At 35.4% G+C, this 15,827-nt stretch overlaps 1 protein-coding gene and 1 long non-coding RNA gene across 4 annotated transcripts in view; one reads left to right on the forward strand and one right to left on the reverse strand.

Moving 5' to 3' along the window:
* LOC112049740 (tyrosine-protein kinase Fer) overlaps nucleotides 1–5,371 on the reverse strand; it is a 65,268-nt gene extending 59,897 nt beyond the window's left edge. The window contains exons 1-2 of one of the 2 annotated variants that reach the window (XM_024087758.2): nucleotides 4,876–5,371; nucleotides 3,665–3,855 (exon numbers count right to left, since the gene is read on the reverse strand). In XM_024087758.2, coding sequence (XP_023943526.1) covers nucleotides 3,665–3,855; nucleotides 4,876–5,071 — 387 coding nt within the window. In that variant the 5' untranslated portion in view covers nucleotides 5,072–5,371. The remainder of the gene's footprint in view (nucleotides 1–3,664; nucleotides 3,856–4,875) is intronic. The other variant, XM_024087767.2, reaches the window with a different exon arrangement.
* A 4,215-nt stretch (nucleotides 5,372–9,586) lies between these two features.
* Nucleotides 9,587–14,758, forward strand: LOC128198403 (uncharacterized). Of its 2 annotated transcripts, none has more exons than XR_008251121.1 (4): nucleotides 9,587–10,484; nucleotides 10,610–11,595; nucleotides 12,231–12,347; nucleotides 13,812–14,758. It is a non-coding gene; the product is annotated as an uncharacterized LOC128198403 (long non-coding RNA). The 2 variants fall into 2 exon arrangements; XR_008251120.1 differs by having other exon boundaries at nucleotides 9,604–10,100; nucleotides 11,452–11,595.
* Nucleotides 14,759–15,827: the final 1,069 nt, after the last annotated feature.

Consider the following 15,827-nt stretch of genomic DNA (forward strand, 5'->3'; position numbering starts at 1 on the left):
GATATTTGGGGAACCAGTGTCTTTGTAGTTTTATCACTGTCACTTTAAAACATTTCTCACTTGCTCCAAATATTTGAACATTTGCCAATAAGGACGTAATATTCGACATTGTGTTAATTACGTAACCATACGCCATTTAGACAAACTATGTTTATTGGTCAAATCATTGTTTTGCATCTTTTGATATACCTATATAAACAGTCTGGTTGATCCAAAGGATAGCCATAGCCTATGTCTATAGGAACACTAGGTCCTGGATTGGATTGAACTATGAAGTACTGAGCCCTTCTTTCTTCTGATGAATTTTCAGTAAAAGTTCTCAGCGTGAGGTTAGGAAGTTAATGATATCTCTGTGCTGCCACAGTGAAAGTTTTAGTCATCATCATCAGACGGACGTCCACTGCTGGTCGCTGACTTCCAAACAACACGGTTTTGACCCACTGTATCCAGTGGAAAGTTTTAATACGGTGTCATAAAAACCCTTACCGCCTGAACGGTTTAGGTAAGTTTAGGTAAGCTCCTAATACAGTCTTTCTCGACTACTTGGAGGAGAACAGGAATACTGATCATATTTAAAAAGTATGGCTAATATTCTTTCAAAAATAAAAAGAAACTTTAACTATCGCGTGCGGCACTCGCTATCCCGGTCCATTACCTTAACCATTAGTTAAAGCGGTAATACACAGTAAGTAATTCGCAGTATCCAACGTCCACGAGATTGGAAAAGCTAACCGTCGCAGTTTGACCCTGACATAGTTCTTTCTTGCACCATTCTAAGACCTAATTACGGGTACCGAGTAATAAGAGTAGATCGGCGATAGGAAGCGGACGGCCCGACTAGGAAACGTGCCGAACCGGTCAATAACGGAAAACACTTTAATGGTTTTACTAACGACTGAACTAGTCATGACGATATATCATTGAAAATGTTTACCAACGATTAGGAAATATATACGTACATAATCGCTTACGAATTGGGGAAATCGGAACCTTTGTAACGTGTTAACTAAATACATATAGGCATGAGTAACAAATTATACAGCTGTTTTGGGTGTCCAACTTATAGAGTGATAGAAAAATCTAATGTCACACTGTTTGTGGTCGCACTTCTCCGAAACGGCTCGGCCGATTTTAATCATCTTTTTGTGAAACTGTATCAAAGGCTTTCGGGTAATCACTGAATATGATGTAGAGCGGCCATCGTTATTTCTGTTATTTTTCAACTATATTGCGGATTTTTATTGCTATTTTAGTATTTTTGATTGCTGGGTTTATAGTACAAATTATTATGTATCTATTCAGTTGTCTAGTTTCTTACAGGATATGACACTTGACAATAAGCTTGGAGTAAAAGTAAATAGATAACATATCAGTTATATGAAAATGAATTGCTGTTAATTTGAACTCAAAAAATGATTTGAAATATTTTTTGCTCTAATATAAAATAGCCCTTAAAGAAACTTCCAAAACTGAAATTGTGAGTTTTGTTTAGATAATTTATAATGCCACATACATACCTATCCAAACGAAAATCACATTTGCTTACAAACATTTCGATGGTAGGTATAAACTGAAATCAATTAATTGGAAATTAGAGTATTTGCTTCGTTCTAATTTCAGAAGTGGGACAACATAGGTATTCACAGTGGAGGAGAAAATCACAACATTCAAGAAAATAGTAAATGCTGAACATACAAATGAGTCAGCAGTGAACGTCGTTATCGACAGCGGAACGTGATCCGACACGCTGATAGCGCGGACTGATAAGGGTATACACCAACAGTATGATGACAAACTGGCTAATTAAATATGTACCTATTAAATACTGCCAAGCCACATTGGAGCAGCATGGTCTAAGTTTCATAACCGGTATCCCGTTTCCTATAAAGAGGGACCCTAGCTCTACAATGTACCGTTGAACTAATGATAACGTTGATAATAATAAATGATGGAGAAATTTTCAGAAGCAGCGTGAAGTTGGGAAGTAGGTGATGCTACACCCTATGCCTCGGAAGCACGTTAAGCCGTTGGTTGCGATCATAATCATTATAACTTTATTAGTGACTAGCGGACGCCCGCGACTTCGTCCGCGTGAAAGTCGTTGTAAACTTTCAACTACCCCTGCCCTAACCTACCTCTACCCGACCCCTACCCTACCATATCCCAACCCTACCCCTACCCTACCACTACCCCTACCCTACCTACCCCTACCCTACTCATTAAGGCTGCACTTCTTTATTTATTCCTCCCACCGCGAGTCGCGTCGAGCGCGGCAACCGTTACCCCAAAATAATCCTTACAGCATGAAATAGTATTCACGCGCGATGGCTTAGCGTATTTCATGTATAACTTTGGTGTTTCTTTACCGATTTTTATGATTCTTTTTTTATTGAATAGGTAATAATATTAACTTTCTTATTAGGGATGACCGCTGAGTGTTATAAACATAAGAGTAGACAAATATAATTAGAAAGCTCCGAACTGCTAAGCTATCGGGAGTTACACGTGTTATTGTGAGTCAACCATAAAAGATAGACATATATATGCTGCTGTGTTTTTATAGATATTTTAAGAAGAACATTTCCGTCATACATGATTTCTATGTAGCTTTAACGATTAAGGCTGTACACGCGACGGAATCTTACAAAATTGAGTAACTTCTCCCGTTTTCTCAACATTTCTCTTTACTGCTCTGCTCCTATTGATGGTAGCGTAATGAAAAGTATACTATAACCTGCCCAGGAGTATGTTGAATAATTGTACCAAGTTTCGTTAAAATCCGTCCAGTAGTTTTTGTTTCTATAAAGAACATACAGACAGACAGACAGACAGACAGACAGACAAAAATTTTACTGATTGCATTTTTGGCATCAGTATCGATCACTAATCACCCCCTGATAGTTATTTTGGAAATATATTTCATGTACAGAATCGACCTCTCTACAGATTTATTATAAGTATAGATAATTATAATTACAAAGTCAAACATTAACACCCTAAATCCGCCAACCTATACTGGAGCAGCGTTGTGGGTTGGTTAAATCCATTACAATACTTGTTAAAACTGAAGACTACATAAATGCATCCTTAATGACCTCTTTTTGTAACAAAGATGTAAACAATTTTTTGCTCTAAAAGTCACATCAATCCTTAAAACATCAAACTTGTTATCGCGTTCTCACTTCTCGAGGATTTCTTCGAGGTTTATATTATAGGTACCTATTTAACTCTCGACAGCTGCAAACTGAACTTGGCTAAGTAGGTAGTAAACTGTTAGTTAGTTGACAAGAAATTGTATAAAAACCTACCTATATTAGAGTCTTTGGCAGAAATGATTTGATTTTGATTGGTTGGTTGCTCTTGTACATACAAACAATAATTGTTAACTTTATTAGAGTCGGTAAGAAAACCTAATCAAAAGCGCAATCGAAATCTAATTTGATTTAGAAAATTATATAACCAATTTGGTGTGGTTTTAGTAGGTAGGTATATGATGTGAAAATTAACGCTGAATGTCAAGAATTAATTCTGGATTTTAATGACACATGAACCCAGGACCTCCGTTTTGTAAATCCACCGCGCATACCACTGCGCCACGGAGGCCGTCAAAATTTATCCTAATATACCTATATGTCTATAACACATGTCCATTCTCAAGACTTACCTGTGTGAACTGCGAAGATATCTTGGTGTGATCTTCCTGGTAAACTTTGCGTGCCTTCCGTCTTTCAGTCATAAGCGTGATCAGACGATCCAGAGCTCTCGACTCTAGAGCTTCTGCGTTAGCTTTGATCAAACGGCTCGTGTTCTCCCATTCTTCTGTCATTGTCCTCCATGCTGAAGCGATCACTGAACCTGTGTGAAAAACGCGTAGCTTAGTTTCTTATTACGTCTATAATAGCATCACCTATTGCGTTAGTAAATATTTTTATTTCTACGTAATTAATTAGAGATTAATTAATTCAAGTGTTGTAGAGTTGTGTAGCGCTGGTAGTATTCTCTCCTTAAAATACTTAGGCACATGGATGGCCAAGTGCTAAAAAAACCCAAAATGAAGAAGAAGAAAAGAAGAATGCTTAGATAATAAAATAATTTCTCCGATATCTATAGGAGATTTAGGCATTTCTAATTAAGGAGTGCAGTCTGCAGTATCTAGCAAAGATTTGTATTTACGGTAAGCGTAACAAAAGTAGATAAACAATATAAAATAGAAGATCTTGCTTCAAAAACTGTTGTATGAAAGCAAGTAGGTAGGCGGAAAACTTCAATAAATAAGCAAAAATCATATATAAATAGACATTAAGAAGTAAGAATACTGTCACTACCAAATTAACTAAACGCAATAAAAGTTGCCTAGGCGCCTACCTAAATTTATACTTTTGGTATAAATGTAAAAGTATGTAAAAAACATATTATTATTAACCTATTAAATAAACATTTTTATAATTCTACGAATCAGGTAAGTAGGTAATTGATTACTAACCTCAAATCAAATGAACAAAACAAGTAAACGAACAAAGAGATTAGTGCGACAGTCAGTAGGTAAGAATGCCACAAATTATTATTTTCATCGAAATAAACAATTCTTGCATTGTAGCAACAAGAGATACCTTGTGCAGGTTTTTGCTAACATGTCAATATCTTTGTGTAAGTAAAAATTTGAAATATAACGGTATTTTTAGGAGGGTAGGCAGTAATACCTTTGTTTGTTCAGTTATAGTAAGTAATTACTGTGTGCCTGCATTGATAAGAAGAACTGTAGCTCAAGTCTATATTATAATTATGAATATATACTGTCAACGTAGAACGTTGTCGAAGCAACTTAAGAGTATCCAAATAATGAGAAATGTCGAATAAAGCTTTCGTATACCGTACCGTTCAATTCTTCGCATTTGTCCATCTTTTGTCCTTGTACAGCGGCGGCGGAAAGCGCGAGAGCGTATTCTCTATCGCTTTTCATTTTAGCCTGCAGGCTTCGCTTCATAGTCTCCATGAGACGGAGCTCCGCATCCTGCCGCGCCAAAAGCGCTTCGTGCGCTGCCCGCCCCGCACCGTTCGACGCATACCCCATGATCTACAGCCTACACTACCACGCACATCGCAACGTAAACACAACACAAATCACATCACTCCCCGTTATCACTGCACCGAGTTATAACCAGCTTTTGCGTCACAATCGAAACTATTAACGAGATAAATTCGACTGGTACTAACGTACAACGGACGGAGCTTTCAAAGCCGTCTGATATAAAGTTCCGAACAAAAAACAGTGCAATCTGTTAGCGGCGAACGACGTGCGATACGTCCGCTCGACAACGGCGCGCGACGTGAATGCCAGTAAAGACTTTAGATTAGACTGAGCCACAGCCAGTGAACGCCATGGGCCATCTATCGCAATACACGAACTACGAAGATCGTGTCCGCCGTCTGGCCCAGTCACCCGCGGCTACAAGGATTCAGACACAGGCTACTCCAGAATACGGAACAAGTTTTTTAGTATCCTCCTCTCCGTTTAGCCTGTTTATTACGTGAAAGAGATCGAACCAGTCTGCGGATCGCGCGGCGGGTCGAGTTACGCTTTTGTTGATCCAATTAAAAATTCATCAATTCACCATATAATATACTCAATAAACTTACCCAAAATGATATTAAGATGTATATAATAAAAAGTATTGTACAATACATTGGTTTTAATGTTTTAATATGCCTATTTAATATATTGCTCCTTTCAAAAATAGTTTAGTAAATTTTCTAGAATTATATAATTTAGTATTAACATAGCTGGGCACCGTTAATCAAATAGTTAACTTCGTTAATCGTTAGTCCGCTACAAAAAAGGTTAGCTTCGTTAAACGTTAAAGCGTTACATGTCGGAAGAATTAACGCAAGTTAACGTTAATCGTTAATCCGTTAATATGACTGGTTAATATTGCATTTTTATATCATTGTGTGAGATCCCCATTGCAAAAATAACGGTGAGCACTGGGGAAAAGTGCCATAATTTGTTTTTAGTTGATTTTTTCTATAATTTTGACATAAATATAGTAATTTGTTGATTTCTTTGAAAAAAATCTTTCATAATTTCTTACTTGTCTAAACCTGTTAATCACGTCGCGCGGTAAATAGTAAGCATTGGATTAACGATTAACGGACTTCTGCACATTAACGGAAGTTAACGGGTCCGTTAACATTTTTAAAAGTTAACTTAAAAGTTAATCCGTTAATCAAAATGTTAACTTCGTTAATTAACGATTAACGGATTAACGAGTTAATGCCCAGCTATGAGTATTAAACTACTAAACAGTTAACTAAGTACGGATACGTATACGTATTATGTACTCTGTGATCGAGATACTTTAGTAAAAAATGTAAGTAAGGATATAAAATGGCGATAAAATTCAACCCTGTGGGACACCGCGTTTGAATGCCAACGTCTACAGATCTTTATGTTTTTGAAGTAATACTTCTTTACGCATGCTTGGCTTGAGTAATCTGGTGAATGCGTTTTGATTGATCTAAACCTATTATAATATGTTTAGGCTTTTTAATTCGTCAAAAAATGCTCAAGTAGATCAAAAGCCTGACTCAACGCCAAGGGGTCATAGATTCTATAATCTATTTCGGTTGTTACTATTTTGTCGTACACACTCATAACAAAGGCGGAAGGAAAAACATAATAATTATGGCAATTAGTAGAAAGAATTATTATGTATTGTTTCAAAATTGTAGGTTCTGTTGTTTCGAAATATTGATGGTATTTTTTTTTTATTAAAAAAATAATTGAGATTCCTTCACTACTTCTTTCATTTGTAACGCCACACGACGTAGTTTCCAATTTTGTTTGTTTTCCATTTTGTGCCCAAAAGTGACTCCCTATTTTCAGCTTTGCTTAGTACAATGAAAATTAACTGTGACATACGTAAGTTTTTCATAATTAGTACAATGAAAATTAAATGTGACAGACGGACAGAGACGTAAGTGAACCCATAAGTGTTCATTTTTAAAACTCGGACGTTCGTAATCCAAAAGGTAATAGGTACATTATTATCATGCAATACTCCCTATATGACGCTGCTCCAATGCGGCTTGGCGGACGTACGGTTATAATGTTTAACAACCTTACCTTACCTTATCAGCCGATAAACGTCCACTGCTGGACACCAACTTCCTAACTCCAGGCTGAGAATTTTTAGAAGAAAGAAAAACTCAGTATCTGAATTAGGACTCGAACCCAGAACCCGCATTCACAAAGTCTAATCAATGGACCAACCAACTAATCAAGCTTCACACTAATAATATAAAGGCAAAAGTGTTAATTCTTATCGAAATTACTGAAATTATTTGGCTGAAATTTAGAATGGAGGTAGATTATTCCTTGGATCAACACATAGGCACAGTATAACCAGTAGGTGGACTTCATACTAAAGGTCGAAACGCGAGCTATACCTACGCACCTCGTACGTGGGGTGATCGTGGGGTGAAGACCGTTGCGACTGTGCCGCGGTGACGAACGCAGTGTATTGGACTTTTTAATTATGACGACTAGGAAAGAAGTTATTTTTTTTATAAAGTTTGATTAATATTTTGTATTCTAAAGGCATAATTTAAAATATATATATATATAAATAAATGCTTCAATGATAAAATTGTGTATGTAATAGGTAAATGACGTAAACGGTAATATAATATTATTAAATAATTATTTATTAACTTCTTCATTTTGCTTGTTTTCTTTGATTATTATGTAATACATAGATTTAAATATTATGACATGTATGTTTTGTATACCTGTATTTTAATGTAATAAAGAAGTTAAGTAGAGAAGTTGTTTGAAATTAACAACATTATTGTGTTGCTCATACTTTAATGTATTTGAATAAAAAGAGTAAAGAGCCAGCTGATATTAATATACCTATCCAGATTTTTTTATTAAACTACTAGCGAACCCGGTCAATCTCAATTTGTTTTTTGTAGTTCCTTCCCTATATGCCAAGTCAGGATCAATTTTTTATCGTCTATTCTATAGTGTGGGGGTATCGTTATCGGTATTTTTGTGCATTACATAAGGGATTAAAGTGCTAACATAATCTACGGAACCCTACACTGCGCGTGGCCCGACACGCACTTGACTGATTTTTTATTATTTGGTCACCTAGTGTGGTGGTAGTACCTAGATGGCATCACCAAAATAAATATATGAAGGTCCTTCAAGATCATTGATTAGTATCAGCCTTATTTAAATCTACCAATCAAAAAACAACACGCATTTTATTGATCACTTCCTATTTTACTACAATTTACAAAGTATATTATTTGTTTATTTAAAAAAAAGTATATTTACAATCACATAACTAAATGGAAACACAAAGTTGGCAAATGTAATTAAAATGCTGGAAGCGGGCAGCCCTATCACATGTTTACGGAGCGCGCGGCTGTAGGTATTTATTTCAAAAATACGGCCGAGTTATTATACTGCTTGTTATATCTACTGTGACATAGGCCACTTTTTGTCCCGGAAAAGTTCCAAATTTCCCGCAAGATTTGTAAAAAACTAAATATTACACGGACGAAATCGCGGATGTTCGCTAATGCATCATATTATACAGAGGGCCTAGTGGCAGTTTGATACTGTGACGATCACGTTAACGTAAGCGCGAATTTCTTAAGAATTAAAACAGCGCCATCAAGTGGCACTACTGCACAAGAGAGGGCGGAACCCCTAGATCAATTACGACACTATCCGTCAAACATTTTATCAGAAAATAATACGAAACGCGTACTCTCTCATACATAATATATCACTCGCAGCGTCCACTGAACAAACATCAAAGAGTAAATTAATGACAATCTATACTTATAATAAAACTGATCGAATTCTATACATTTATTAATTACGCAATTTGATATTTTACTTAGACCAATTTGTAACACCAACAAAAATTACTTTGGCATAACGGACGCCAGCGCCATCTAGAATCTATACTTATAATACGATTTCTGTACATTCTGTACATCGAAGATATTTTGAAATTTTTTGTTGGGGGGCATTATATAATCGATACTGAAGCTAAATATATATTTTTCGATTTTTTGTCTGTCTGCCCGTGTTTTTTTTTTTGTTATTCGGGTATCACGCTAAAACTACTGAATGAATTCAATTGAAACTTGGCACGGTTTGAGACCATAATACAGAGAAGAAATACTAAATAGGGGTTGAAAGTTTGTATGGAAAGTTCTTCATTTTTAGAGTTACAATTTTAAATTTTTTTCAGCCTTCGGGTCTCATCAGGTGATACTTCTGCGCTCGCCCAAACCCCCCGGTGACGCCGTAGTGGTCCCATATAGAGTCATCGGTACTTAACACGAAAACAAAAATTAAATTTTGTTCATAAACCATAAAAAAAAATACGAAATATAACAGGATTTAAAAATTTTTAAAATTCAAACTCTAAAGTGGTGAAATAGGGCTTGAAAGTTTACATTGATTACATGATACGCGGACGAAGTCGCGGGTGTCCGCTAATTAACAATATGAATTCGCGGAACAAATTGGTAATATTTGGTAGCAACGTCGTCTCGATATCAACCCCACGCCAGTGTGCCTTCGGCCAAAAGATTCGTCAATTTAACGGATTCTCCATCCTTTACGCACACATTGTGGTGTTTATGGAAAATGCCTTTTCCATCCCTTTTTAATTATCCGATCATTTTCGGAACCGAAGCCAGTCTATGCTCTGTTGTGATTGGCTGAACCTTTTTATTAAAGTTTTATTTTTGCCTTGTAAAAAAACATGGCTGCAATTATAGTGAAATGTAAATATGTTCCTTGAGTGAAACTGTGAAACCAGTGGAACTACAGGAAACTACAAATCAATTTATCAAGGATTTTATTTCTATTTATTTATTTTCTGTATATTATTGTATAGTATTGTTAATAAAGAGTTATAGTTTGATTTGTGCTCGGTTAATTTCAGTGTTCGATAGTAAAAGTGCAAAAGTGTTTTTGTTTTTCGTTCAAAATGAAGCGCTGTTGCGTGCCTAAGTGTAAAACAGCTATTAATTTACGTGCTGTACCATATACTGATGTTACTAGATGGAAGGTATGGTTGATCAATTGCCTGTTTTTGCGTAAATATTCCTGTTTACCTTGCTATGTTATTAATCATAGGTTAAGGTTAACTAAGTCTGCGATACTTACTTTGAATTTGGAAATTAGTGATTTAAACCAAAACGCTGTTCTAGCACCTACAAATTCCAAGTTCCTAGAGGTATCTTTCATCGGGCCTAATAAATACGAATAAACGATAGTTGACCATGTAACTACTACTTCACAAACAAACAAATAGCCTGAAATGCAGACTAACGCATTAAATGTCAATATTAACGAACAATCAATTATATTTCTACAAATAGTGTCTGTCTAGGCTCACAATCCCAGTCCGAATATTTACAGAGTTCAATTTTACCTGATCCCCTGCCTTCTGGTTCACAGAATCCCTTTGTGCATGTTAGGCCTCATTTTAGACACAAGCCTCATAGAAAGTCTGACATAATTCCTAGAGTTCGATCAGCTAAGTTTGAAACTCCTAGGAAGCAAAAGTTACGTCAGAATATTAGAACATTAAAACAAATGTTGCGCAATGAGACTTACAAATGCTAACAATTATAGTCAAAACTTTGTGCTAGTAAGGACAATATTTTATTTCAAATTATCCTTTGTTAACTCAGTTTGGGAAATTATTAGTGGATTCACAGTTAAGATTATCTGATTCTAAAGTCAAATCTCCTAGATACACTAATGATGAGAAAATCTTTGCACTTACATTATTTAAGTTGAGCCTTACAGAAATATTTAATATTCCTATCCAAATCAACTACAAACTCTCTATTAACTAAAATACCTGTGAGACCAGGTATTAATGAATTTATTTTCCAGCATTTGGCTGATTGTGCTAAGAACACACAGACTATGGGTTTGCAGTGTATATTGTTGTTTGATGAAATGGCTGTCAACAAAAATTTATTTTTTAATATTCATTCTGGGGTTATTGAGGGTTTTGAAGACCTAGGAACATAGGTGGTGAACGAGCAAATAATGTTGCAGATAAAGTTTTAGTTTTTATGTTACGTGGCTTATTTCCATCTTGGAAAATACCTTTACCTTATTATTTTCTCTGTGATGGAATAAAGACTTTAAATTTAAAAAGAATTCTTAGAGAAATAATTGAGGCAATATTTAAATCTGGATTTATTTTAAGAGCTACGATCTGTGATTAAGGTTCTGCAAATGTAGCTGCAATAAATTCATTAATAACTGATACACACAGAGAATGCCTTCATAATAGTAATGAAGACGCTGAAAATATATTTTATTATATGATTAATAACAACAAGGTATATCATATTCATGATGTTCCTCATTTGTTAAAATGCTTCCGTAATAATTTTCAGAAGAAGGACTTGATCATTGGAAATCAGCATGCTCAATGGGCTTTCATTGAACGGGCTTATGCTACTGATGGTGCAGGAGGACGTGCCAGAACCATTGATTTAAACGATAAACATATAAACCCAAGTTCCTACGATAAGATGAAGGTAATTATGCATTACATTAAATTAGGAAATGCTTTCTGAGGGAAGGGAGTGTAACAACTTCAGCTTCCCTACTCCAGACTGAGAATTAATATGAACTGTAGATTATAACTCCATACCATTTTTCGGGGTTTATGGGGGTGACAAGCGCAATATAAGAGTTACAAATGAAGTGTAACTCTCTAGCCTCTGCACCTCAACTCCACTCTCACTTTCATGCGGTGGACCCCGTTACTTCAAGCAACTTTGTGGAAGACTAGGAGAAATCCCAGTGGGAAACGGAGTCGACAAACAGACGAGAGTACAGGAGGGATTACTGGCGCAAATATTTTGGTCCAATAATCTGGTGATCTTAAAGCAAGGGAAGAATCACGTAAGGCTTTATTAATTAACAAGAACAAGCCATATCATCACACGAATGTGTGTGTCTGTGTAAGTATGTTTGTACCTCCTTTACGCTGCGGCTTGCATACCGATTTGACTGAAATTTGGAACAGTTTACTCTGTATTAACACGGCTACTTTTATTGCGAAGAAAAACACAGTGGGATTTGTGTTGAGTAGCAAGCGTCTGTTAGTATATCATAATATCACATGGTGTTTCATATTTTGTTAAAATGCTTATCTAATATTTTTCAGAATACCTGGATCACTGGGCATCTGCGTGCTCAATATGCTTCCATCAATGTTAAGAATATGCTACTGTTGGTGTAGGAGGAGGGTGTCCGAGAACATAAAAAATTACTTAAGATGAAGGTAATTACGTATTGATTTAACTAATTAACTAACAGCCCACTACAGCACCAGACTTGTCTCCATACAGGAGATAGATACGGATGTCAAATATTTAAATAAGGCTACACTAGAAGATTCGCTCTGATAATCCTTTTGACTAATTTTGTCATTTGTGGGGTGGGAATATTATGAGTGGTATATAATAGTATAATTTTTGTAACTAATATGTCTGAGAAATCTATAAATATAAAAGAAAGTCAGGTTTGTTACAACACTTATACCTCAAGAACAGCTGGACCGATTAGGCTAAAAATTGGTAGAGAGGAGCTTAGATCTAGGAGAAGAACATAGGATACTTATGGTAGAGGTAGAGTTGAGTAGAGTATGGTAGAGTAGGTGTTGGGTGGGAGTATGGTAGGGTAGCTGTTACTCTTTAACGCCGCAACTACTGAACCGATTTGGCTGAAATTTATAACAAAGATAGATATTACCCTGGATTAATTTAGGAATATCCCGGAAAATCTATGGTTCCCGCGGGATTTGTGAAAAACTGAACTTACCACGTGGACGAAGTCGCGGGCATCCGCTAGTTTAATATAATTTTGGTAAAAATTGTTTACGAATTTGACGAAGGTAAATCAAAAAATCATGATAATAAATTTTAATTTACAGGTCAAATATGCTTCAGATGTCTTCAGTTTTAGAGGTGTACACTGCCTTACTTTGGAAAATGAAGTCATATTATAAAGAACTTCGTTATAGTGTTCCATATGTCAACATGACTGCCTCTGTGGTCCAGTGGTTAGTCTGTGTGTTCACAAGGTCCTGGGTTCAAATCCTGGGTAGAGCTAAATGAGATACTGAGTTTTTCCTTCTTTTAAGAAATTTTTAGTTATAATTATCAGCCGTGAGTTGGAAAGTTGGTGGCATTACACCCCATTAGTTCTAGTTCACAAACGCCATTTAGATTGAAACTTTTTCTCCTTCTCCTAGAACTTAGAAGATTGAGGTGTCATTTTTTCGGAAACACATTTGAAAAGCTTTTGAAAAAATTAAAGGGCTGCTTGCAAAAATTGCAAAAGTTATAAACAATTAACTAAAATATAAGGGGTTTGTTTTTTTAATATCAAAAACTATTTAAGATATTTCCAATTTGCCAAAAGATTCAAAAAGAAGAGGAAAATTGCTAACAAAAACTATAACCTTTAGAAGTCTGGCTTAATATTTATTGAACTAAATAACCTCTGGATCTACTGATTGACTTCCAAATTCTTTTACCATGTTATTTGTGAGTTTCATAGGCATATTTTTATCCTCCTATTCTCACCAAAACGGGAACTACGCGGGTGAAACCGGGGGGCGTCAGCTAGTTATGTATATAAATTCTGTAGGATTTTAAATAATTTTAACAGTTGTAAACTATTTCCAGGAGAAATACTTTATACTTATATACATAATACTAATTTACTTAATTTTACCTTACAGGTCAATTATTATGCTTCGGACGTCTTCAGTTACAGAGGTACACTGTACACTGCCTTTTACTTGGGAAAATGAAGTCATACGAAGATCTTAGTTATAGTGTTCCACAATTATGTTAACATAACACTCTTACATACTTATAACATAAGCCTCTCTGGTTCAGTGGTTACCCTATGTGGTCACGAGGTCCGGGGTTATATAAGATACTGAGCTTTTCATCTAAGAAATTTTGACTTATAATTCTCAGTCCTTAGTTGGGAATTTAGTGGTGTTACACCCTGTGCCTCAGAGTGCATGTTAACTTGTCCCGGACAAGGCCACGTCCCGTAAATAATGGATAAAACGCAAATGGTAGATACGCCACCTAATTCTACAATTCTACGTTTTATACTAATTTACTACCCTCTATAAGTGTACAAGTTTTTAAAATAATGGTTTTTTCGATTCAAAATTAGATTTCATCATTTTTTACCGGACAATGTGTTTTAAATCGGGTCCTAATGAAAGAAAAATAATTATTACACAAAAAATAGTCAAATTAGTTATAAATAATAAGGTGGTGTATCTATCATATTAGTCTGATCTACATGTGCTCTTTAGTATAAAAAAAAAGTTCTCCATCTCCTATAAAAATGGTTGAGGTGTCATTCGATTCGGAATTGAATATACATAGTTTTTGAAAAATTTGAAGGCCCGCTCACTAAAATTGCAAAAGTTATAAATAATTCACTAAAAATGAAAAAGGGGTTCAAGCATTTTTATAGGAGACAGAACTTTTTTTTACTAAAGAGCAGTGACCACATTCCATCCAGTTTAAATGCGTTATATCCATTAATTACGCGACATCTGTCATATATTTTGTGAAGTAGTCATATAATTTTGTAACTGTACAATTTAGTATTTTACTGCATGGAAATGTTTACATTTTTATTAAAGAAATAAATAAAAGATTTTGCCTTTTTTTTATCATACAAAAGAAAAAGTCTAGTAACAATATAAATAATCGAGATAAACGAAACCGGCATATCAGAAGACCGGTAACATTTTGCGGTTATATGGGATAACCACAAATAGTACGGCATAACCTACTTTCACAAATCAATTTAACTACGGAATAAACCTACGACCCCTTCCAACCATTTTCAAATTACTACAAGCATTTCCGTTTCCGCCGTGTAGGCACATTCTACATATACATAGAATAGAAAGAGAGGGCAAAGGGATTTTTAATGAAGATTTGCCTTGTATGAGAGAGATAAAGGATAAATTTATGAATGAAATTTGTGGTTATATGATTTTAAAATTATGAATGAAATTCAAATTTCTCAAATGTGCTAAGCAGTTTCTATGAAGTAAGCTGTCTGTATCTTTTTAGCCGTTTGTGATCAACCCTAGTCTGTGATATTAATTAACTATTTCGTCTGAGATTTTACGCCCTATTTAGGGTGCATTTAGATATTGGCCAAGTACAGACGAAGCACCATAAAGCATGTAAACGACTTAATCGGATATTTCCTTCGACTAGTCAAAGGATATTTCGGTACCTACCACAAATATTCGTACATTCTCGGCTCGTTACCGGGATTTTACTTTTGCTCTTTTCGTGCAAATAATATTATTGTTCGGCGGGAAATTAGTGCACGATAAGTGCCGTTAATATAATGGTGGATACTCGTCTTAATCGTATCGTCAGAGTTGCCAATTCAGTAGAATTCCCACTAGATCTGGCAATGGATAAATGTATTTTATTTTAAAATACCAAATAGTTATGATTTTACATGCATTCAAAGTTCGCATAAATATCGACTCCTGCTAACGCGCGCGATATTGTACGTGACGTCATCACACAACATTTGCTCACCTGTTATAGGCAATTTCGTACTTCTTTCTTACTTACTGACAAACTAATGGTTAAAACTGAATTTTTTTTGTGTTGAAAAGCCCATTTATCGAGGAAGGCTTTAAGCTACATAACAAGATACCAATAGGACCAAAGCACCGACCAAAACGGGGAAGATA

The sequence above is a fragment of the Bicyclus anynana genome, chromosome 10 (assembly GCF_947172395.1).
Source record: "Bicyclus anynana chromosome 10, ilBicAnyn1.1, whole genome shotgun sequence".
Taxonomy (NCBI): Eukaryota; Metazoa; Arthropoda; class Insecta; order Lepidoptera; family Nymphalidae; genus Bicyclus; species Bicyclus anynana.